Source organism: Tympanuchus pallidicinctus, unplaced genomic scaffold (assembly GCF_026119805.1).
Source record: "Tympanuchus pallidicinctus isolate F22 unplaced genomic scaffold, pur_lepc_1.0 scaffold17, whole genome shotgun sequence".
NCBI lineage: Eukaryota > Metazoa > Chordata > Aves > Galliformes > Phasianidae > Tympanuchus > Tympanuchus pallidicinctus.
In genome coordinates, this window is record NW_026294690.1 from 6,675,386 (window position 1) to 6,694,267 (window position 18,882).

General features: G+C 42.2%; 1 protein-coding gene across 1 annotated transcript; it reads left to right on the forward strand.

Moving 5' to 3' along the window:
• Positions 1-4,622: 4,622 nt before the first annotated feature.
• TMEM40 (transmembrane protein 40) lies at positions 4,623-17,285 on the forward strand. Its single transcript, XM_052679030.1, has 13 exons — positions 4,623-4,917; positions 8,098-8,148; positions 8,722-8,861; positions 9,297-9,450; positions 10,861-10,968; positions 12,053-12,106; positions 13,014-13,049; positions 14,273-14,305; positions 15,243-15,308; positions 15,605-15,676; positions 15,758-15,832; positions 16,580-16,642; positions 17,119-17,285. Exons 1-13 carry the CDS (start codon positions 4,623-4,625, stop codon positions 17,136-17,138), a joined length of 1,167 nt encoding a protein of 388 aa, XP_052534990.1. The 3' UTR covers positions 17,139-17,285.
• The last annotated feature ends 1,597 nt before the right edge of the window (positions 17,286-18,882 follow it).

The window sequence follows — 18,882 nt, forward strand, 5'->3', positions numbered from 1 at the left end:
TGTAGCAGAATTCAATGCTCATTTTGAGATGTGTAAGCATCCAGCTAGCCAGCAGAGATGTAGGGCAGCAGCTTGGAGCATCTCCATCGTACCTGGCCAAAAGGATAAGAACTGTGACTAAGAATGAACACAGTAGCCTGTAATTAGTAATGTTGTCACTGGTAATAATGAGAAACAACAAAGAACAGGAAATGAGCATTTCGATGGAGTCTGTCAGTGGGGTCTGCAATACGTGCAGGTTTTGTCTTCTTCAACTCTGTAACCACTGGCTTAGTAGTGATTGGAAACTGCAGATTTCTGTTGTAAATGAGTAAGTCTCCTGTAAGGAAATAACCAAGGCAGGCTGATCCACTTTCAACAGCATATTAGAAAGCCTGTGATGAATTTGAAGAAAACATAATTTTGACTGGATACAACAGTTAACGGAAAGAGACTGAGGAAAAAGAGTCACAGAGGTCATCAGAGCATTTTGCTTTGTTCTCAGTGTGATTGAGGAACTGCATCAAACAAGAACCTCCTGCTTCTAGATCAAAACTAGGCCTAATCCTTTAATTTCAGAAGGTTTTAACACAATTTTTACTACTTTCACTTGTCATGTTACTATTGTGAATTAGCAATCACGGTAAATAACTTTATAGGAGGGTACAGAATGAGAAAAGTCTCAGGGAGGTACAGTGTGATCCATCCTTGTATGATTCTGCAAAACCTTCCCCAGCTGAACCTCAGTCCTCCTGCCACCCACCCAAAGAAAGACATTCGTGTCTCCTATTGCTGGCATAAGAGCATTTCCTTGGGTGAGTGGTGGTCTGGCAGCTTAGAGCAGTGGGCTGTACCCGTTAATTTCTTCTTTCTCTGCTTCCCAACAGTGTTCACAGCTGAGAATCAGGAAGTTATATGTAGAGCAGTTCTGCCCTGCAAAATGCAGCTGAAATGAAAAAGTAATTCTCCCTCACTTATGAGTACTTTTCAGTCCCACAGCAATTGTTTCAGCAGATTTTATTTGAAGAAAATAAGTAGCAGTTAGGTGAACAGGAGAGACCAATTTCTCTATCCTGACTTTTATCCAAAGAGTTGGTTGAGAGGTGTTATAGGAGTGTTTTAATCCATCCAAAACGCGATGACTTAATAAGTAATTACTACCCTGAATGAGTACCATCACTGGCCCTCCTTGAGAGAACATTTCTGTGTTTGTCTTGAAGCCTGGCTGCGTGACAGATCTGCACACCCTACCTAATTAATGTCAAGTCTAAGAGCTCCCCATCATGCAGCTCGTGTTTACAAACCTCTCCTGGAAGCAATTTTCCCAGCTTGCAAAGAGCAAATCACCTTTCCCCCTGTCTCAGGGGATATTTGCCAAATAAGGGGAAAATAAACACATGTAACACACGATAAAGAATTAATTAGATGATATCCTCTCAGTGCTTTGTAGATGCAGAGTGTCATCTACTTTAAGTGCTAAACATTACATTCAATTAAATGGCAGGGCAGGTGAGACTCCAGCACTGGAACGGGGCAAATGACTGCAGAAAACTAATGGCACAACCTGCTTCTATCTCAGTGTGCTCTGGGGAAAAGGAGATTATTCTGTTTAGATGATCTGGTCCCAGAGCCTAAGCATTCAATTCAGCTCCCACTTACAGCAATAGAAGAATCATCATACTTGGTTGAAAGCAAGTTCAGATTCTAAACACTGGCATGAAGCAGCAGTATGTGAGATATGTTACTCTAGTTAAGAGAGGCCTCAGATCACTTCCTGAGGGTGGGCTCTCAGTGCAAAGGGAGGTGAGCAGTTTCCTTGCAGGTCCCTGCAGGGAGCCCTGCCTCTGGCAGCTCCAGCAGGAGGTTGCTTCCCTTGCCATGCAGAAGAAGTATTTAATAGTTTATTGGATTCAACCAGTAGGGATGTTAATCACTCGCATACTCCATTTGCAGTCAGAGACTAAAGCTAGTAAGTAACCAAATCTGATAAAAGAAATAATTATAGCAGATTATGATACAGTTAATTTAAACGCACAGAAGAAATTCTTGTTCCAGAGTTACCTGCAATTAGTTTTTCTCTTTAAGTTGAAGTTACAAGTTCTTCAAGATTCCTCATACATCACATATACAGAGTGAACATAGGTAGTTGCAACACTTCAGCATATCTCTCTGGAAGCCAGAGCAAGAGGCATTCTGCTTAAATGCATTTAACTGGCTCAGGAAATTCCCCTTTGCTTTGTACTCCCAGTCTTTGATTTTTCTCTTGCTAATTGTGTTATGAATTATTCTTAGCATGAAATTTGTGACAGGTACAAAGGATCCATACATCTTAATTTTGGAATTATTTCTGTTCAGTTTAACCTTTCTCTCACATTCTATTTCTAATGCGGAGTCGAGTCTTCTCCTGACCAAATTTTGCTCTCTAGAGACTGTGACACAGAATCAGCTGCATCTCTGCAGTCCTATATGACATCACTTACGAGCAGACAGCATATCCTATTTCCTCACGTGTAGATACCACACGCAAGCTTACGAGCTGAGGCTTGACTAGTTTGACACAGCGATCTGAGAGCACTGCCAGCAGCTGTTAGGAAGCCAACGTGGCATTCCCAAGGCAGCTAGGGCTGCACAGAGATGCTTGGCTCAGACCTCTCTCAGCACTGCTCTCTAACTTTTTCTCCCTGTTTTGGAACTCAGAACAGCAAACAAACAAACAAACAAACAAACAAACAAGCCATGTCAAATCTTTTCTCTCTTCCAGTCTCTCCAGAAACACGGATACACAAAGAGACGAGCAGAGGATACATAACCTGCTCCAAGCACCCTGTCATCTAGCAGCAATTGTATCAGGGCAAAACTGTTAGCTTAATTTGACAAGTGAGTTAACATGACCACACCTTGTGTGATCAACAGACACACTGCACTGTTGGAATGTCCCTACTAGTCACCTATTACAGCAGCAATCACCCTTTACTCAACACACACATACTTTCAAGTGAGCGAATATGATTTGCCTGCAATACCTACTGAGGAAAAGAAATAATTATACCAAGACTTTAACAAGAATCTTACTACAATCAAATCAAACTCAGAAAAATATTTCAGTCCAAAAATAGTAGGTTACCTCTGCACACACATAGGAGTAGACCAGGAGACCATGGGAGCCAGTGCATTTCCTCAAGTAAGAATGTTAAGGGCCAAAGGCAAGCCTAAGGAAGGCATAATTAGTTAGTTAATTATTTACCTGGGGATAGCTGCAGAGGAAAGCATCAAGATGGAAATGTTTGTTTGAGCATGGCTTGTAAAAAGTGGGTGCTGGGCATCCTTTGCTTTCATGTCTGGGAGAGATATCCCCTCCTTCCCACCATTCTATTGTCTTTTAATGAAAGTTAGGTGGCCAGAGGTCTTATTCTGCTAGACGAGGCACTGTTCTCATACACAGAAAAGAAGTCTGGGATGAGTTTAATATTGTGTGCTGAAGGTATTATATATATCAGGAATGAACAATAAAGGCTCTGAGGGAGCACTGAAGTGTACTGCAGGTGTAGTACAAGAAAAGCCAAGCAGAAGGATGCTTTGCTTCAGGTTATTTTAAAGGAGGCAGTGCAAACTACAAAGAAACAGTTTGCATCTCTTCCTTCTGCCAAAGACAGAACATTAAACCCATAATCAGTGCAAATTAGTATTCAGAGCAGAGGGTCTGGCTACCAGTGAGGAGCAAGAGGGGCACGGCTCACAGGTGCTGCACAGGCTGCTCACTGAAGACAAGCATGCAGTCACTACCATGGGGGAAACTGACTGTGAACAACTCCAGAATCTCAAGCACCTTTGTCTTTCAGGACTGTCTATCCTGATTTCTAACACTGGCTCTTATCAGAACTCAAGGGGCCACTAATAGAATTACAAACAGCAAACAAATTGCTGAAAAGAGCAAAGAGAAACTCCCCTGTTTACCTCAGGCTCATCACAGCCTGGCAGCTGGATCCAGCTTGGTCTGCTTCCTGGTGCTTTCTAAGAGCAGATAGACAATGCAGAGCGAATGACACTTAACTTCACACCAAATGGAGGATTTACACCCACTCACTGGAATTATACGCCTTTCTAGAAAAGCACACCTGGTGTGATTAAAAAGCTATCTTCCAGCAATGAAATTCAGAGAATTTTTGTGCCTAGCAAAGATTTAAGTACAAATCTATTGCAGAGTGCATGAAGAGAGCTTAGGGAGCTGTTTGTCATAGTGAAAATGATTGTCAGGCCGGGGAGGAAATACAAACATTTTACTTGCTTCAGCTGATTTAGATGCTTGAGTTGCTGTCAGATTAGCAGAGAAGCTCAGTGAGGGTTACTGGGGAGCCGATCTTGGTTGAGTGCAGGCAGGGAGCAAACGCCCAGTGAGGCTCTTGTTTCTCTGAATGACTCCTGGCAAACATAAACAGCACAGCCTGCTTTGCCTCATTCACGTCCCAAGCACAGCCGGGTTCTTGGTGTGAGATTGTTTTCAAGCTTAATACCTGAGGTGAGCCTTCTCCTTCGGAGGAGGAGACGCCAGCCTGTACATGTTGTCTCAGCAGGCCAGGAGGGCAGCAGCGCTGCCAGGGCCTCCAGCCCAAGGATGGCTGTAAGGGCGGCTGCGGGTTCCAGCCATGGCAGCACCCCGCCTTCCCCACAGCTCCTTCCCGCCACCCCTGAGGATCACCGCTGCCCTGAGTCAGCGCAGCCGCATGAGGAGGCGGTTGACGCCTTCCTGCCCATCACCGCGTGCCAGGCGGCACTGCGCACGCCCTGCAGATCCTCCCCTGAGGCAGGTGAGCGCTGGGACGGGCGTGACTTTTCTCAGAGCACAACTTGAGTTCTTTCAGCTTCTGCTGAGCTCACTTCCTTTCCTCAGAGCAGCCCAGGAGCCGAGCAGAGCCGAGCACGAGGAGAAGCACGCGCCAGGTACGTTCAAACTGCACCACGAACGCGTCGGGAAGCGCAGCCACGGCCGGCAGCCCACAACCAGCTGCCCTGCTCAGCAGGTGCCATGTCTGGGCTTGCCACGAGAGCTGGGCAAGAAGGACGTGCTGTTGCACAGTGCATGAGGCTCCAGTTCATACGACTGGCGCTGTGTGCCAGTCTGAGAGCCCTGCTGCTCCTCTGTCGTGTTGCAACTGTAGGTGTGGACAGGAAGGCAGGCGGGTGACCTGCATCGTTGTCTCACTGGTGGCATTGACAGGAATAGCTTCAAACAGAGGGGCTGGTGGGTTTGTTTTCTCACCGAAGGAAACCACAGCTTCCACCACTGCCACCGCCTGGCAGGAGAGCTTCCTGAGGAGCAGCCAGGGCCAGCCTGAGGCGTGCAGTTGTGCTTCATGCTTTTTGCTCAGAGAGCTGTGGGTGCCCCATCCCCAGAGGAGCCCAAGGCCAGGAGGATGGGTGGGGTTGGTGGGCTGTGATCCTAAATAATAGAATCTAAATAGAATCTTTCTGAATAACTGCACATCTGATGCCGCACACAGCGTTAAGGTGCGATGAGGAGCTCACTGCAGTGAGGTCTGGCTGCTGCTGAGGAGAGCAAGATGAGGTCTGTGGTTTGTGTCAGTCCCAGTGAGCTCGTGGCTGGGCTGAAAAGCCAGCGTCATCCTTCTTTTGTTAGGAGGTATAATCAACTAAATCACTTTTAAAACATGCAACAATTAAGTGCCAGCACTTATCCTTTGTTTAGATCTGATTTTCTTTCCAGAAGTGCCACAGGGGAATTAATTGTGCATAATCTAACCGAAGCAAGGTGCCTGACTTCCTTACTCACAGCAGTGTGGCAGCTGGCTGGCTCTACGCTGCTGCAGGCACTGAATGGAGCTCGGCTGCTCTGCAGCACTGGGCCCAGTGCACAGCCCAGCGTCCTGGTGCTGCCTGCTGGGCAGCTGAGCAGTTAGGTCAGTTGGGTCAGCAAGCAAATGGTTCTAAGGTCCATCAATCTGAAAGCAAAGGAGGCTTCCAGCGATGTGTCTGCTCTTACCCCACTTGCAGAAGGGTGGATCTGATCCCATTTTCACTCCATGGATCTCTATACACATGTTGTGCAAATAATAACTCAGAACAGCAATGCTCATGTTTGAAGTAACTTTGTTCCTTTTGGACTGGGTTTTCAGCCCTGCTGCCCACGAACAAGTCTGATGGATTTAACTTATAAAAACAAACACTGTTGGAGCATTTAGGCTGCGCGAATAGGAAGGCAAAAAGATGCTGAAAACCACTGCTGGATATATATAACTGCACAGAAATCATGTTCCTCACTGTGTGCTGAAAACGGGTTTGTCCAGGGTGTGGTGTGCTGGTTCCTGTATTTCAGCATCAGTGGTTGCTTAACAGGGCAGTGAGGACAGATGAGCTTCCTGCATTCCCTATCGGCTGCTCACAGCCACCATGGGCTGTCACACAGCACTGCTGCCACAGCTCAGGCAGCAAAGGCTGAAAGACAGCAAGGTTTGTAGGAGAGGTAGTAACTTTTATTAAAGTAGTGGATGGATTCAAAGCTTGTTTGTCCAAAAACATGCTGGTTTTTCTGGGTGTATCAGTTTAATAAAATGTATTAATCTGCCCATGTGAGTGCTGTCTTGCATAGACTTATCATTAACAATAATTTCACAGTGTTGTTAGAATATGAAATGTTTGTTTTCTCACAATACACCTGGCAGGTAGGGACCAGTTTTTGGGCTTAGCCTTTAGAAGTGATTGAGAGGTTAAGCAATTTCCTCATAGTCAAACTGCAAACCAATGGCAAAACAGAGTTTTAAACTAAGAACCTCTTCACTCGAGGAACATTTGCAATCTAGAAAAGGAGAAAGCCCTCAGAGACACCGAGGTACCAAAATCAGAAGACCATGACCTTGGTTCTAAAGAGGGGAAAGGTTTCATTTTACTTTGGAATCTGACTTTCTGTAGGAGCTGAGACACTAAAACACTGTTCCGTTACCAAAGGTGAGATGTTTGTGTGTATGCAGTATGTCATCCTGCAGATACTAACTGAACCTGTTGCAGATCTTGGAATATTTTGGGGTTGGAGCTAGATGATCTTAAAGGTCCCTTCCAACCCAAGCCATTCTATGATTCTATGATGTCTATGGCTGGTGGTTGTCATCGAAACTGCCTATGGAAAAGCATCACTTGTCCATCTGCAAAATTTGAAGGAAGAACTTATTTTTAAGGTGCTTGACTATAAGTCCATTGCTGAAAGGATCCAAAATCTATGTAGTAAGAAAGTGCTTGGGTGTCTAAATTATGTTTTCTTATTGTGCCTTGCACAGGAGAGACTGTGTTTTAGAGCCTCAAAAAGTCATCTTCTGCATCATTCAGTATAACAGCTTTACAGGAAGTGCTTCACAAGGGGGGTGGTGTGAATGCAAGATGCCTGGACCACGGGAGGTGGAGGCAGCCATGTTCAGAACCCCGAGCACAACAAAAGATGCTTTGTCAGAGTAAAACTGCCTCAATAAGTAAATAAAGAAATGTATTAGGTGAGTTTAGCAAACCAAAAGGAAACACTGCACTTTGGGGATGTCAGAATTTTGTTTCCATGTTATTGGACAACAGCAAGAAACTTTCTGGGATTGAAATTTCAAAGTTTTCAATTCCTAAACATAAACTTGTGGAAGCATCCTTCTGATGACAACTGGGAAGAAGAGAATGAAATGTCAAAGGCTTCTCTCAGATGTGATTTCCAAATCTTGCTGGGCTCTCATCTGAACTACTTCTACTATTTTTCTTGATAGGTATATTTTAAATGTAAGGATGTCGAAGGAAACAAATAATTGTTTTGTTTCGTGAATGCAACTGTGCCTATTAAGTTACTCATATCTGTGGATGATCAAGTCAGACTACTTTTGGTTTTACTCATGATGATGAGACTTTTGTTCTTTCCTAACTGAAGGCAGCCCAGCCAGACTCACTTGGAGGAGCAGAGAATGGGTCCATGGTAAATGAACCATGATATGAAACTGCCATTGCAACAGAGACATGATTTCTAAACTGAAGTGCTTAGAGATAGATGCCATGTCTGCAGGAGAGCAAGGCAGAAGAATAGAGGTCAGGCTGATCTGCTTCTAAACAATACCTGCTTTTTTTTCTCCTTTCAAACAGAAATGGAGAACCTCAGTATCCCACTCCCAGATCTCAGCAAAGAACAACAAGGTAGGGATAATACACAAAGGTCAGAGCTTCTACTCATTCACAATACACAACAGTTTTTCCTGGACTGACCATGAGTCAGTGAGACTTGTTTCCTCTGAAAACACACTCCATCCACATTCCTGCTTATAAACAGACCAGTGGTCAATTCTCTGCTCTTCCACAGGCTTCTCATCTGGCCTTTGCACATCCTTGTATGTATGAAGGGGTTTTTTTCCATGCACTAAATGCCTAACAATTTACAGAAAGCAGTAGGTTTTAGTTGGAATCTCGCTCTGTATGTCTTTATAGCATGATCAGAATAAGTGCCTGCTCAATATTTAGAAATACTTCCCTTGCTGCTTTTCCTGAAACAGTAGCATCATCAAGACACCCATTATTGTGGACTATCAGCCTTTTTGCCCTCTGTTTCTGGTGGATTGAGTTGCTTTATGCTACGCAACACTGCTCTTTTTCCTATAAGCCAAAACGCTGCAGTCTGATGTCTATCACCACACCCACACTGAGCACAACAGGAAAACTCTCGCACAACCCACCTCTACTTCAGTGCAGTGATTGACTTGTTTTTCCTCCCAGACATTTTCCAGAGGGCTTTTATTGCTGATGACAATTACTTGGAGAATCACGAGAAAATGAACCAGTCCTTCTGGGAATCACTGGTAAAAAGCTTAGCCACCACTGATCCACCTATCCTGGCCGCTGAAGAGAAGAACAGTGTAAGTTGCTAAAGAAACCTTAACAAAAAAAAGGATTTTCGTGTCATTCTCCAGGCACTTTAGTACTTCTCTGATATATTTTTGGGAGAGAGACCATACAGCCTGGTTATCTCTTATATTTTTAGACATTCTTCTGTAAGATATCGCAAGGAGTGCATGTCCATTTCAGGCCCTATGCTGTATTTCTCCAGTTCTTCAGTCATCTATCGCACACCATGCTTCTTTCCCCACTGATGCTCTGCTTTAAGTTGCTGAATAGAGTTTACATTTTCTTCACACTTTTGATGTTGCTTTTTGTCCCTGATTTTTCCCCTTGCGTAGCAGGAGCTATGGATCACGTTCCTAACAGTGAGACTCATTCACTTCTATTTCATGATCTGTTCCCACACACTGTGTTTTATTGGAAGGACTATTTGCTATTTATTCATCTTTCAGCTCCTCAACAGGTGCAGCGTCCTGCCTGGGGGCTGTGCAGCCTGCCTGAAAGCCATAGAGACGAAAGGCGTCAGGGCAATGGCAGTCCTTTACCTCTTGCTGAAGAGTTCCAACCCATCTGTGTATCAGCAGCTGCCCAGTTCCAAGGGAAAGGGTGAGTCCTACCTGGCATCACTTCATCTGTTCTGTTAAATTTACTGTATTGCCCGTAAGAAAACTCAAAGCTTGGCAGTGATTATTAGTGAGAAAGGGTACAGAAACACTGCTTAGAAAAGTCAGGGATAATGGGAGCTAAAGAGAGGTGGCGTTTTATTTTAGTCTGTGTTCATTTCAGGGGAGAAAAAAACAACCCAAACCCTTGTTCACTTAGGTGTAGAGGATGATGCCCAGGAACTTCTGAGACTTAGAGCAATCCCTCATTTTTTTTCTTAACTGGGCTAACGACAGCCAGGACATTGCTTTGCATGGACCATTCCCCTCTGACCTCTCTGAGCTGCCGTAGTAAGAAATCAGGGTCAAGCTCTGTAAATGCCTCTGAAAATGTCTCTACTAGGATGTGCAGCACAGCACTAACCAAAACCAGCAGGCAGAAGATGCAATTCAGGTTGCTGAGCCTGGCAACAAGAGCCAGGTTCCACTACGCTTCCCACTTGCCATGTTGCATGATAAACAATTCCATGGAGTCCACAGAGTTGCTAACTGTCTTTAATACAGCATGAAGGTGCACTCACTTAAGGTGACCCTGAATTTAACTGGACACCTTCAAGGAGGTGCCCTCTTCTTCAGAATGGAACACATTCACATAGGGCAGACGTCCCATAGCCCGAAAAGCAGCCCTTCTTGGGGCATTTGTCACAGCAGGTCTGCTTGTGCTGACAGGGACCCAATTCCCAATTCTAACACAGTGAGCTGTGCTGACAACTGAGGGAAGTGGGGGAAATTGTGTCTCTGGCTATGTCCAAATATTACAACTAACAATGAAGAGATGCACAGACCTGCCAGGACTCAGCACAGAACTGAAGTTAGAGCTGCTAAGAAACACCTGTAACTCCAGCCACAGGAGCCAGGAGCACCGCACTGCCCAGCCCAGGACTCAGCAGCCTACATAGTTTTTGGTTTAGCTGACATTGCGAGTTCTGCTTTTATGCCACGAGAGGGTGCTGGCACTGCAGCACAGCCACAGGAGCCCTGCAGAAATCGGAGCACTGGAGGGAGGAGTAGCCCAGGAGCAGGAAAGCAGCTGTTGTCCATCTCAATCACCTTTCAGCTGCAGATGCTGCTGCTCCAGGCAGCGGGAAAAGTCACAGGGGTAACATTATGGGTAAATTAAAGGCAAGAATATGAGACCTAAGTATCTACTGCAACCATTTAAGTCAGTTAAACAGTGGTGTGAAGCTTCTATTGTAATGCTCTGTACTGCTGCTGGACTACAGATAGCACTGCTGAAAGGCTCTCTCTGATTTCTTGTCAAGCCTTAAATACAACATTATGAAACACTGTTAATATATCACTATAAATAAAACAAAAAATTTTCCATTTTTGTTTTGCCTGTATATCATAACAGATGAAAAACTAAAACTCCTCAAGAGATTGGAAAGAAATCTCATGCTTTCACAAGAGGATAAAAAGGCTGAAAACTCCTCCCAGGAATCCACAGATGAAGATACACGCGGTAAAAAAGATCGTTTCGTTTTCCCCTGGCACATAACTTAGTCTGATTACGTGTTCTAAGGAGACTGACACCAGAGACTTGCAACAATTCAGTAGCCATCTGGTATAACCCCGAAGAAATAAACTGTGCCAAAGACACAGAAAATAATCACTATCTCTAGATTTATTTATTGTTAACAAAATAATGGTTGCTTCCTGTTGTTGGGAAATTGGAGGAGCAAGAAGTGCTGAAAGCTGCTGCAAATTTCCTTTGTAAACACAGGACCATGTTTTTTGTGATGTTTATGGTCTAGCTGAAGTGCTACAGCAGGAGGCAGATAGTCAATGACAGTGCTGCAGTACTTCCTAGCAATCATCAATGGTGTATCAAAGGTCACTTTGGTTGCCCTCAAGCCATTTCCCTTCATGGAAAACCAGAGGCTAAAAGATGACAGGCAACATGGAAATGAGATTTTGCTGGCATTGGCTTATTCTGTCACAAAAAGCCATGCACTAATTACCATTAATTGTGTTCAGAAACAAAATTTTAAAACCAGTTAGCAGTGCTGATGATATATTTGTGTTCTAAATAAGACGTCTTGCTAACACTCCTTTATATGATCTATTCCATCATCTTTTGGTGTATGATTTTACTGTTTTTCTTCAATTCAGCTAGATTTAAAGAGAGCAGTGAGGCAAAAGCAGCCAATAATAATGCTTGCACTACCAAATCCTCATTTTTTATTTAAATATCCCATGACCATTATTATATTGTGAGCAAAAAGCTATACCACTACTGTTTCTGGTATTGCTAGTACACTTTTCTTGCTTGCTATCTCCACAATAATCCATCTTCCTTGAACTGTTTACCGTTCCTTAAACTCACACTTTTTTTCCTATTCTGCTTTGGATGCAACACAAATTGGTGGCAATCTCTACATCAGAGTTGTTTCTTATACCAAGTGCTCTTATCACAGCAGGTTGTTTGCTCACCTTCTCTCTGGATCCTGCTTTAGCAGGGGGTTGGACTAGGTGATCATAAGGGATCCTTTCCAACCCCTAATGATTGTGTGTGTGTGACTAATTTAATCATTTTATCTATCCAGACAGCGATGAAGATGATTTAGGAAGACACAAGACTGAAGGCCAACTGCTTGGAGGTGGGACAAAGTGCCAACACTGTTACTTTTTTTTTTAGAGAAAACAAGTATAAAATAGAAAAAAAATAGTTTCTGGAATTCTTTGGTTTGACTTCAGAACAGTGGTAGATTAACACTCTACAGGCAGCATTAGATGTAGGAAAACAGTGAGTCAGAATCTGGCTGCAGGAAAGGCATTTCTTGCAAGATGAAACTAATAGTAATGCTTAGCCATGTTCTAACCCATGGTTAGAACTGAACTATAAGAACAACAAAATCTAGCACTGTGGGAGAACTGCCTGAGTCTGCACAGTCACCAATGAAACACAGCAAAAGAGTTTTGAAAGCATCTATCACAGCCACTACTTACAGGGTTTGCTTTCCACTCTCTACACAGACCAGAGATCATCAGCGAGGACCACTCCTTGAATCTTGGTCCTGAGGCTCTTCCATTCTTTCCAAAAGATAAACTGGAAAAGAAGTGCAGTGCAGAAAAGATGTTGTGTCAACACAGCCATCAGCTACTGGTATAGAATCACTGATTTAGAGGAAAAAAAAAAAAAAAAAGAAAATTCAGGCCTTTCATTTAATCATTTAATATATATCTTAAATTGATTCCACTCCAGATATAAAAGTAGTTCATTTAAACTAACAGCAAGTTTAATTCATCTCACACGAATCTGATTCTGCCTGACTCCAGCTACTGTTTGATAAGAAATGTGTGGTGTCAATACTCCGTTTACATCTCCTTTAGATCTGCATAACCCACCACAACAGACCTCCTTCTGAAGAGCAGGAGTTGGTATCCACCAGCTCACACTGACACAAGCACGCTTATTTCAGCACAGTGGCTTGGGTTAGGATTGGCAGCAAAATATGCACGTTTATTGTAGACATTAACCTGCATCCTCTGTCCATAATATTTCAGGTATACCAGCTGAGGTTGTTCCCTACGGAGATTCAGGTAGGTGTTCCCAGATAAGAACCTCATCCCGCAGGAAGGAAAACTTTGTTAACATAGTTCCTTCTTTTTGATTTTTTTTTTAAATATAGAATAACTACCTGACTGTAAATCCATTACGTTCCCATTGGTGTGGTGTTGGCCCTGGGCACAATTACCCATTTTTTGGTAGCACTGCCAGAGACGAGGATCAGCTCACAGCAGTTGCAATCCTTTCTAGTGGAAATCCTAGCAACACTACTGGGCAACCTGGAAACTTGGTTTCTGCCAGATGGTGATACTGAGTTCTGAATGCCTAACTCACTTAGCTCAGAGCATTCTCCAAAACAAGATGCTAGCTGAAAGCCAAATGATAGTCAACAGAAACAGTCCCACTGAGAGCTTGACCAGGTGGTTGCACTCTGAAGGCATATTTCCTTTTGTAAGGGACTGTAAGCAGCAGCAGAACTGATGTAAGACGACCACGATAGAAAATTTTCAATGGCTTGATCACATTATAACATCATCCATCTCAATCCCAGGTCAATTCCACATCGATTAGTGCAAAAAGAAGGCTGGCCCTTCTGCGAGGACAGCTGTTCGACTAGTTCTTTTCTGCAAAGTGGGGAAGAGTTGCTATAACTCAGACTTTTTCAGCTAAGGAAAGAGAGTGTAAATGGCAGAAAAATCCTTAGGGGAGAATTCCAAGTTGCCCATCAGCAAGGAGAACATAGAACACAGGAGCAGAGGAGTGCGTTTACTGCAGCTCAACATTTTCCCCACATTGCCAGGTGCAGAAAGGAACGCAGCAATTCTGCAGTTGGCTTTTGTCCCCGCTGCGTCACCTCTCTCTGCAGCCTTTGTTACTTCAGCGCTAGATTAGTTCAGTGCACTAGACCAAGCCATTGAAAATATTTAGCTAGTACTGAACACCCTGTCTACTGCATTTGAAAGGCTCATGTGATCTGTGGACACAGCTCACTTCTGACTCAGACCAGTTCCAACTTCAGTTCTAGCAACCAAACATTAACAGGGAAGTCATCAATCATCTACTGCCCAGCTATTCCAGCTACCTGGGACCACTGCAAATAAGTGTTTTCCATTATCTTACCTTGGGGTTCTGATTTCATCAAATTTGTGGCAGTTTCTAGTGCTATTTTACTGAGTCCTAGAACAGAATATTCATCCAGCTTGACAGTACCGCTGTGTTTTTATCACAGAAATAATACAACTATGTTGCTTTTCAGAAATAACCAGAAGAGAAGATTCAACTGCAGATGGTAAATACTAACAAGCAAAACAAGTTTTTCTTGTGAATGTGGTCTTTCAGCATTCAGTTTTACTTAGCAGTGATAGCTATACCAGCTCCTAGGTACTTAGGTATTTTGTAAGTAAAAAGTAGAAGCTTTAAGAACAATTACTAAAATGCATTATAGTGCTTTGACAGGAGAAATACTGTGCAAAATACGATGTGATGCGAAGTTACCACGGTACTACTGCATCCAGGAGGCAGAGTAACACAACAGACACATAACAGGTCTGAACATTAATTCACACAAGTTCTGTCACTACAAATCTTCACATAGACAACCATGCAGAGGAACATCTGTGAGTTACAGTAGTGCCATACTATGTTAACATTAATCATTATACTTGAAACTTTAAAAATACCAAGCTTGTTCTTACGTTCTTCTTCCTCTGTATTGACATAATGAGATACCCATAAGAGTAATTGCCAGCTACAACAGTTCTTAATTTGGGAGGTGCAGAAATACTGTAATATTAGACCAAAGTAGATAGACTGATAATACTCATGTATTGATAATAATGAAGATCATTATACTGTTGTTTAAGTGACATCACAAATCAAACTGAAGCTCCCTTGTACCTTTGCTTTAGTTGCCCACTGTAATTCTGAGACCACGATTGCCCCAGACTTAACAGAAAAGACCTGGAGTTCTTTAAAAGCAATTTGGAATTATTAATTGAATAATGGTGTTTTTACAGTTGCTACAGACCATTTGGAAAGTAGTTTTGGGAACAATTTTAAAACTGCTAATTTGATCTCCCTGAAAAATTTGCAGCTTTTTCCTCTGAACAAACTTTTTTTTTTAAAATATATTCTGCTCTCAGATTCTTAGCTACAAAAAGGGAAAGAAACTTAAAATGCCTGAATTTCATAGTTACATTGCAATGAAAGACCTCTCTTTCTCACAGCATATGGGAACAAGAACATTCACCCTCAATGGTGGACAGTACGGTGGATGGGCATACGCAAGGATGGTAATTCTTTTTTTAATTCAGCTGACATCAATCCCATTGAACATAAGACCAAGAATAATTTTCCTAGCTCAAAAAACTTCTCAACTTGAGTAGTTTGTTGAAGGTCATTGGGCCTTCTTGACGAAGGCCATTAAAGCTTCTCACATGACAAGCTGTGTTTGTGATGTCGAGCTTACTGTATGAGACATCCCCCACAGAAGTACGCTTTATTCACTGACTGATACATTAGAACCTCATGTGTACTCCTAAGGGAACAGTGCCAACAGTTGTGACCTAATTTCCCCTCTCTATTTCAGATGAATTCTTTCATTTTGTTATTCTTTGCTTCGCAACTGGAGCTTTACTAGTTTGCTACTACTACTACAAAGGTAAGGCAAGGCTTCAACAGAAGGTTAAATTGCTGCAGTCCAAAAAGTGCACAAAGCCAAATACCTATTTTGTTGTCTTAGATTGGACAATTTCTCTTGGAATTGGTTTAATCACCTTTGCTTCTCTGGAAACCACTGGGATTTATTTTGGTCTAGGTAAGTATCTACAACAGTCAGTTCTGTACCAACACGATGGATACGAGGGCACGCAGTCACTTAACTACACAAGTCTAGAAAATGGCTACTGCTAAGATTCTTTAAATCATCACCTAACCTGCCTGCCTCATTCACAATTACACAGCGTGGCTGAAAACAAACATGCCTCTGTGACACAGAAGGCAGATGTGGTTTCGCACTGGTCACAAGACCTTGAGTCACCTCTCTGGTAGCAAAGGCAGAATGCTGTGCTGCCATGACAACATGTCACTTTAGCAGTGAGGCAGTCTTTGCAGAATACGTTCTTTAAGGGGCTGTGCGCTTGAGCTGCCGTTCATTCCCCCAGGACTGGGGTTGCTGAACACCCCAAGGATCAAATTCCAGCAGAACCTGGATGATGGCAGTTACTAAGAATTTTATATTAAAGAAAAAAACCACAAGAAAGATTCTTGGCTATCTTTAGGTATCTCAAAGGAAAGATGCAGACAGCAGCAAGGCATGGCTTTCAAACTAAGAACGGAAGCCTCTAAGTTTGTGCTACAGCTTTTGGTAGGTTGTGGATGGTTCTATGTGGAATTACACTTGTCACTACTTTGCTATCAGTGATGTCACAGACAGTGACAAACAGTAATCTTAGGTTCCTTAATGGTACAACCGGCATTTGTTTGGCTTTAGCTGTTATTCAGTGTTTTGTGTTTTATGTTTATATCTGGCTTATCTTGGAAAAAAATGTGTTTTCACAATTAGTGTATCGACTTCGGAGCGTTCTGGATGGTTTTGTTCCTCTGATCGAGAAGTTCAGGCCAACAGGTAACTGATCTTCTTACTGCCTGCATTCCTAAGTCCCTAGACCTTCCTCGTTAGGAAATGAGTGGAACTATTTTGGTTAACTCTCCAGATCAACGTCTCAAAATTACAATGGCATCATTTCAATAAAAAAATAAAACATTGCAATCCACTATAGCTGCTAGAGTTTGGAAATTAATTATTCTTGACTCTCCACACGGCAGAGCATTTTCACATTTTTAATACTCTGCTCTGTTGGGGACTTCAACTATTCCCTGAAAATGTCTGAATTCAAGGTCTATAGCTCCATTTAAAATTGAGTGAAAGGGGGTGGTTTCTTTTTGCTGATTTTTTAAGCAGGCTCCAGGCTCATATCTAAGTTCATGAACACAAGAGCTGAGGAGTGCTGAGAAGTTGCAACAAGGGCTTACAGTCAATATGTGACACCTAATTTTAAACACAACAGTTTTGACAAGTCTTCTTTTTTCATCACCATGCAGGTATGAGGAAAGCTGCCTAAAAGTATTTCAGAAGAATTCAACAAAACTCTCCTGTTTGGATTTATAGCATTAAAAGAACTGCTTTATCAGGCAGTCATAAAATCATAACAGCTAACACAAAACACTGAAACACTGAACAATAGAAATATATTCAGTCCACTCAAAAATGAAGTTAAAACTGAAGAGACTTGTAACTCAGTTGAGCTCGTAAAATTATTTAGATCCAAGCTTATATTTAATTCTGCTCAATATAAGCATTTGTTTCCTTCCCTCCCACATTTATTCACATTAAATCCAGCCATGGTGTATGAAAATCAACACAAAGACCTGTACTATTTTCAGCTGGTTCTGGATGTTTCAGTAGGAATCTTGGCACCAGAAAGCCACCTCCTCTTTACCCTTCTGATGCTGCAAGTCAGGCAGACACCAGCTGCCTGCTTACACAGTTGAGCCCCAGCAGTGCAATAGCACTGAAGCAGATTAATCTATTGTGGCAGAACTTAATATAGTGGGCATATAATGATTTCTCCCAGTGAAAGCTGGGCAAGATTTTACATGCAGTGACATAATGGTGCATTAATGAGGTTGTTAACAGCAGCAAATTTCATCTCTTTGAAGAGGAGAGAAATAAAATGTTTGGTTTGACCCACCCCCTAACTTTTTTTTCCTTCTGATAAAATATATTTTTTTCTAGCTTATGGGGACATCATGCATTGCATAAAATACACTATAATATTTCAATTATTCTCTTTAGTTTTTAATCAATTGCATACATATGTAGGACTAATATAAAGCAAAGCAAAATCAAGCAGTTTACCTTTACATTTTTAGTAAAAACATGAGGTCTTCATAACCATAGGGGAAGGCATCAAAATCAGACAGAATCATAAAACACAAAACTGTAAGAAAATGCAGATCTAAAAAGCCATCAGCCCTAACAGCCCAGCTTTAGTTCAGTGAAACATTTTCAAGCCTTGCTCAGAAAATTAAAAAGCCTACTTTTCAGGAGTGGTACTTAACTTTAAGCACCAATATCTATCATTCCTAAGTATTGCAGTTCCTTTTGCACACCCATAAATATAAACAATTGTGTGCAGGCCTGTACCAACACAGCACAGCAGTTACCTAATATGTCAGGGATTAAATTAAGCAATAAGGATAAATACAAGTTATTTTGTAATATTTATATTCTCATTTACATGTACATTATATTACATGCATACATAGAAATACTTTCTCACATCAAATTACTGTTGTTTTCAGTCTGCAAATAAAGTCTTGTTGAGACCAGTGTAGGACTGTTTGTGTACAACAGTTTTTGAGTGAACTGAAAACTATGTATACTGTCATCCTGCTCTCATTATTTGAGTTTATTTTTCTTTTTGGATGCCTCTTGTGCTGTGGCATAGTCAGAATGAGAAACGCTTCTTCATATGAAATATGATTTCAGATGTCCAAATGCGGTACTCAGCAGTCAAGAGAAAGAAAACAACCAGAAGCTGTTAAGGGCAAAATCAAAGTGGAAAAACATTTTAAAATCACATAGTAGAACTTATCGTGGGGGATGAACAACTACACCCAACACAGAGCAGATCACATGAGAAGAATTGCTTCTATGTAAAAAGTAACTTACCCATTCAGCTGTATCCTCTTGGGTACTCTAAGAATTTCCTGATGTTCTTTCAGATTCTTCTTCAGTCCCTCTCAGCATTTTAAACATTTCTGCCTCTTGACCAAAGACAACACTGCCATTCTGGTTTCATG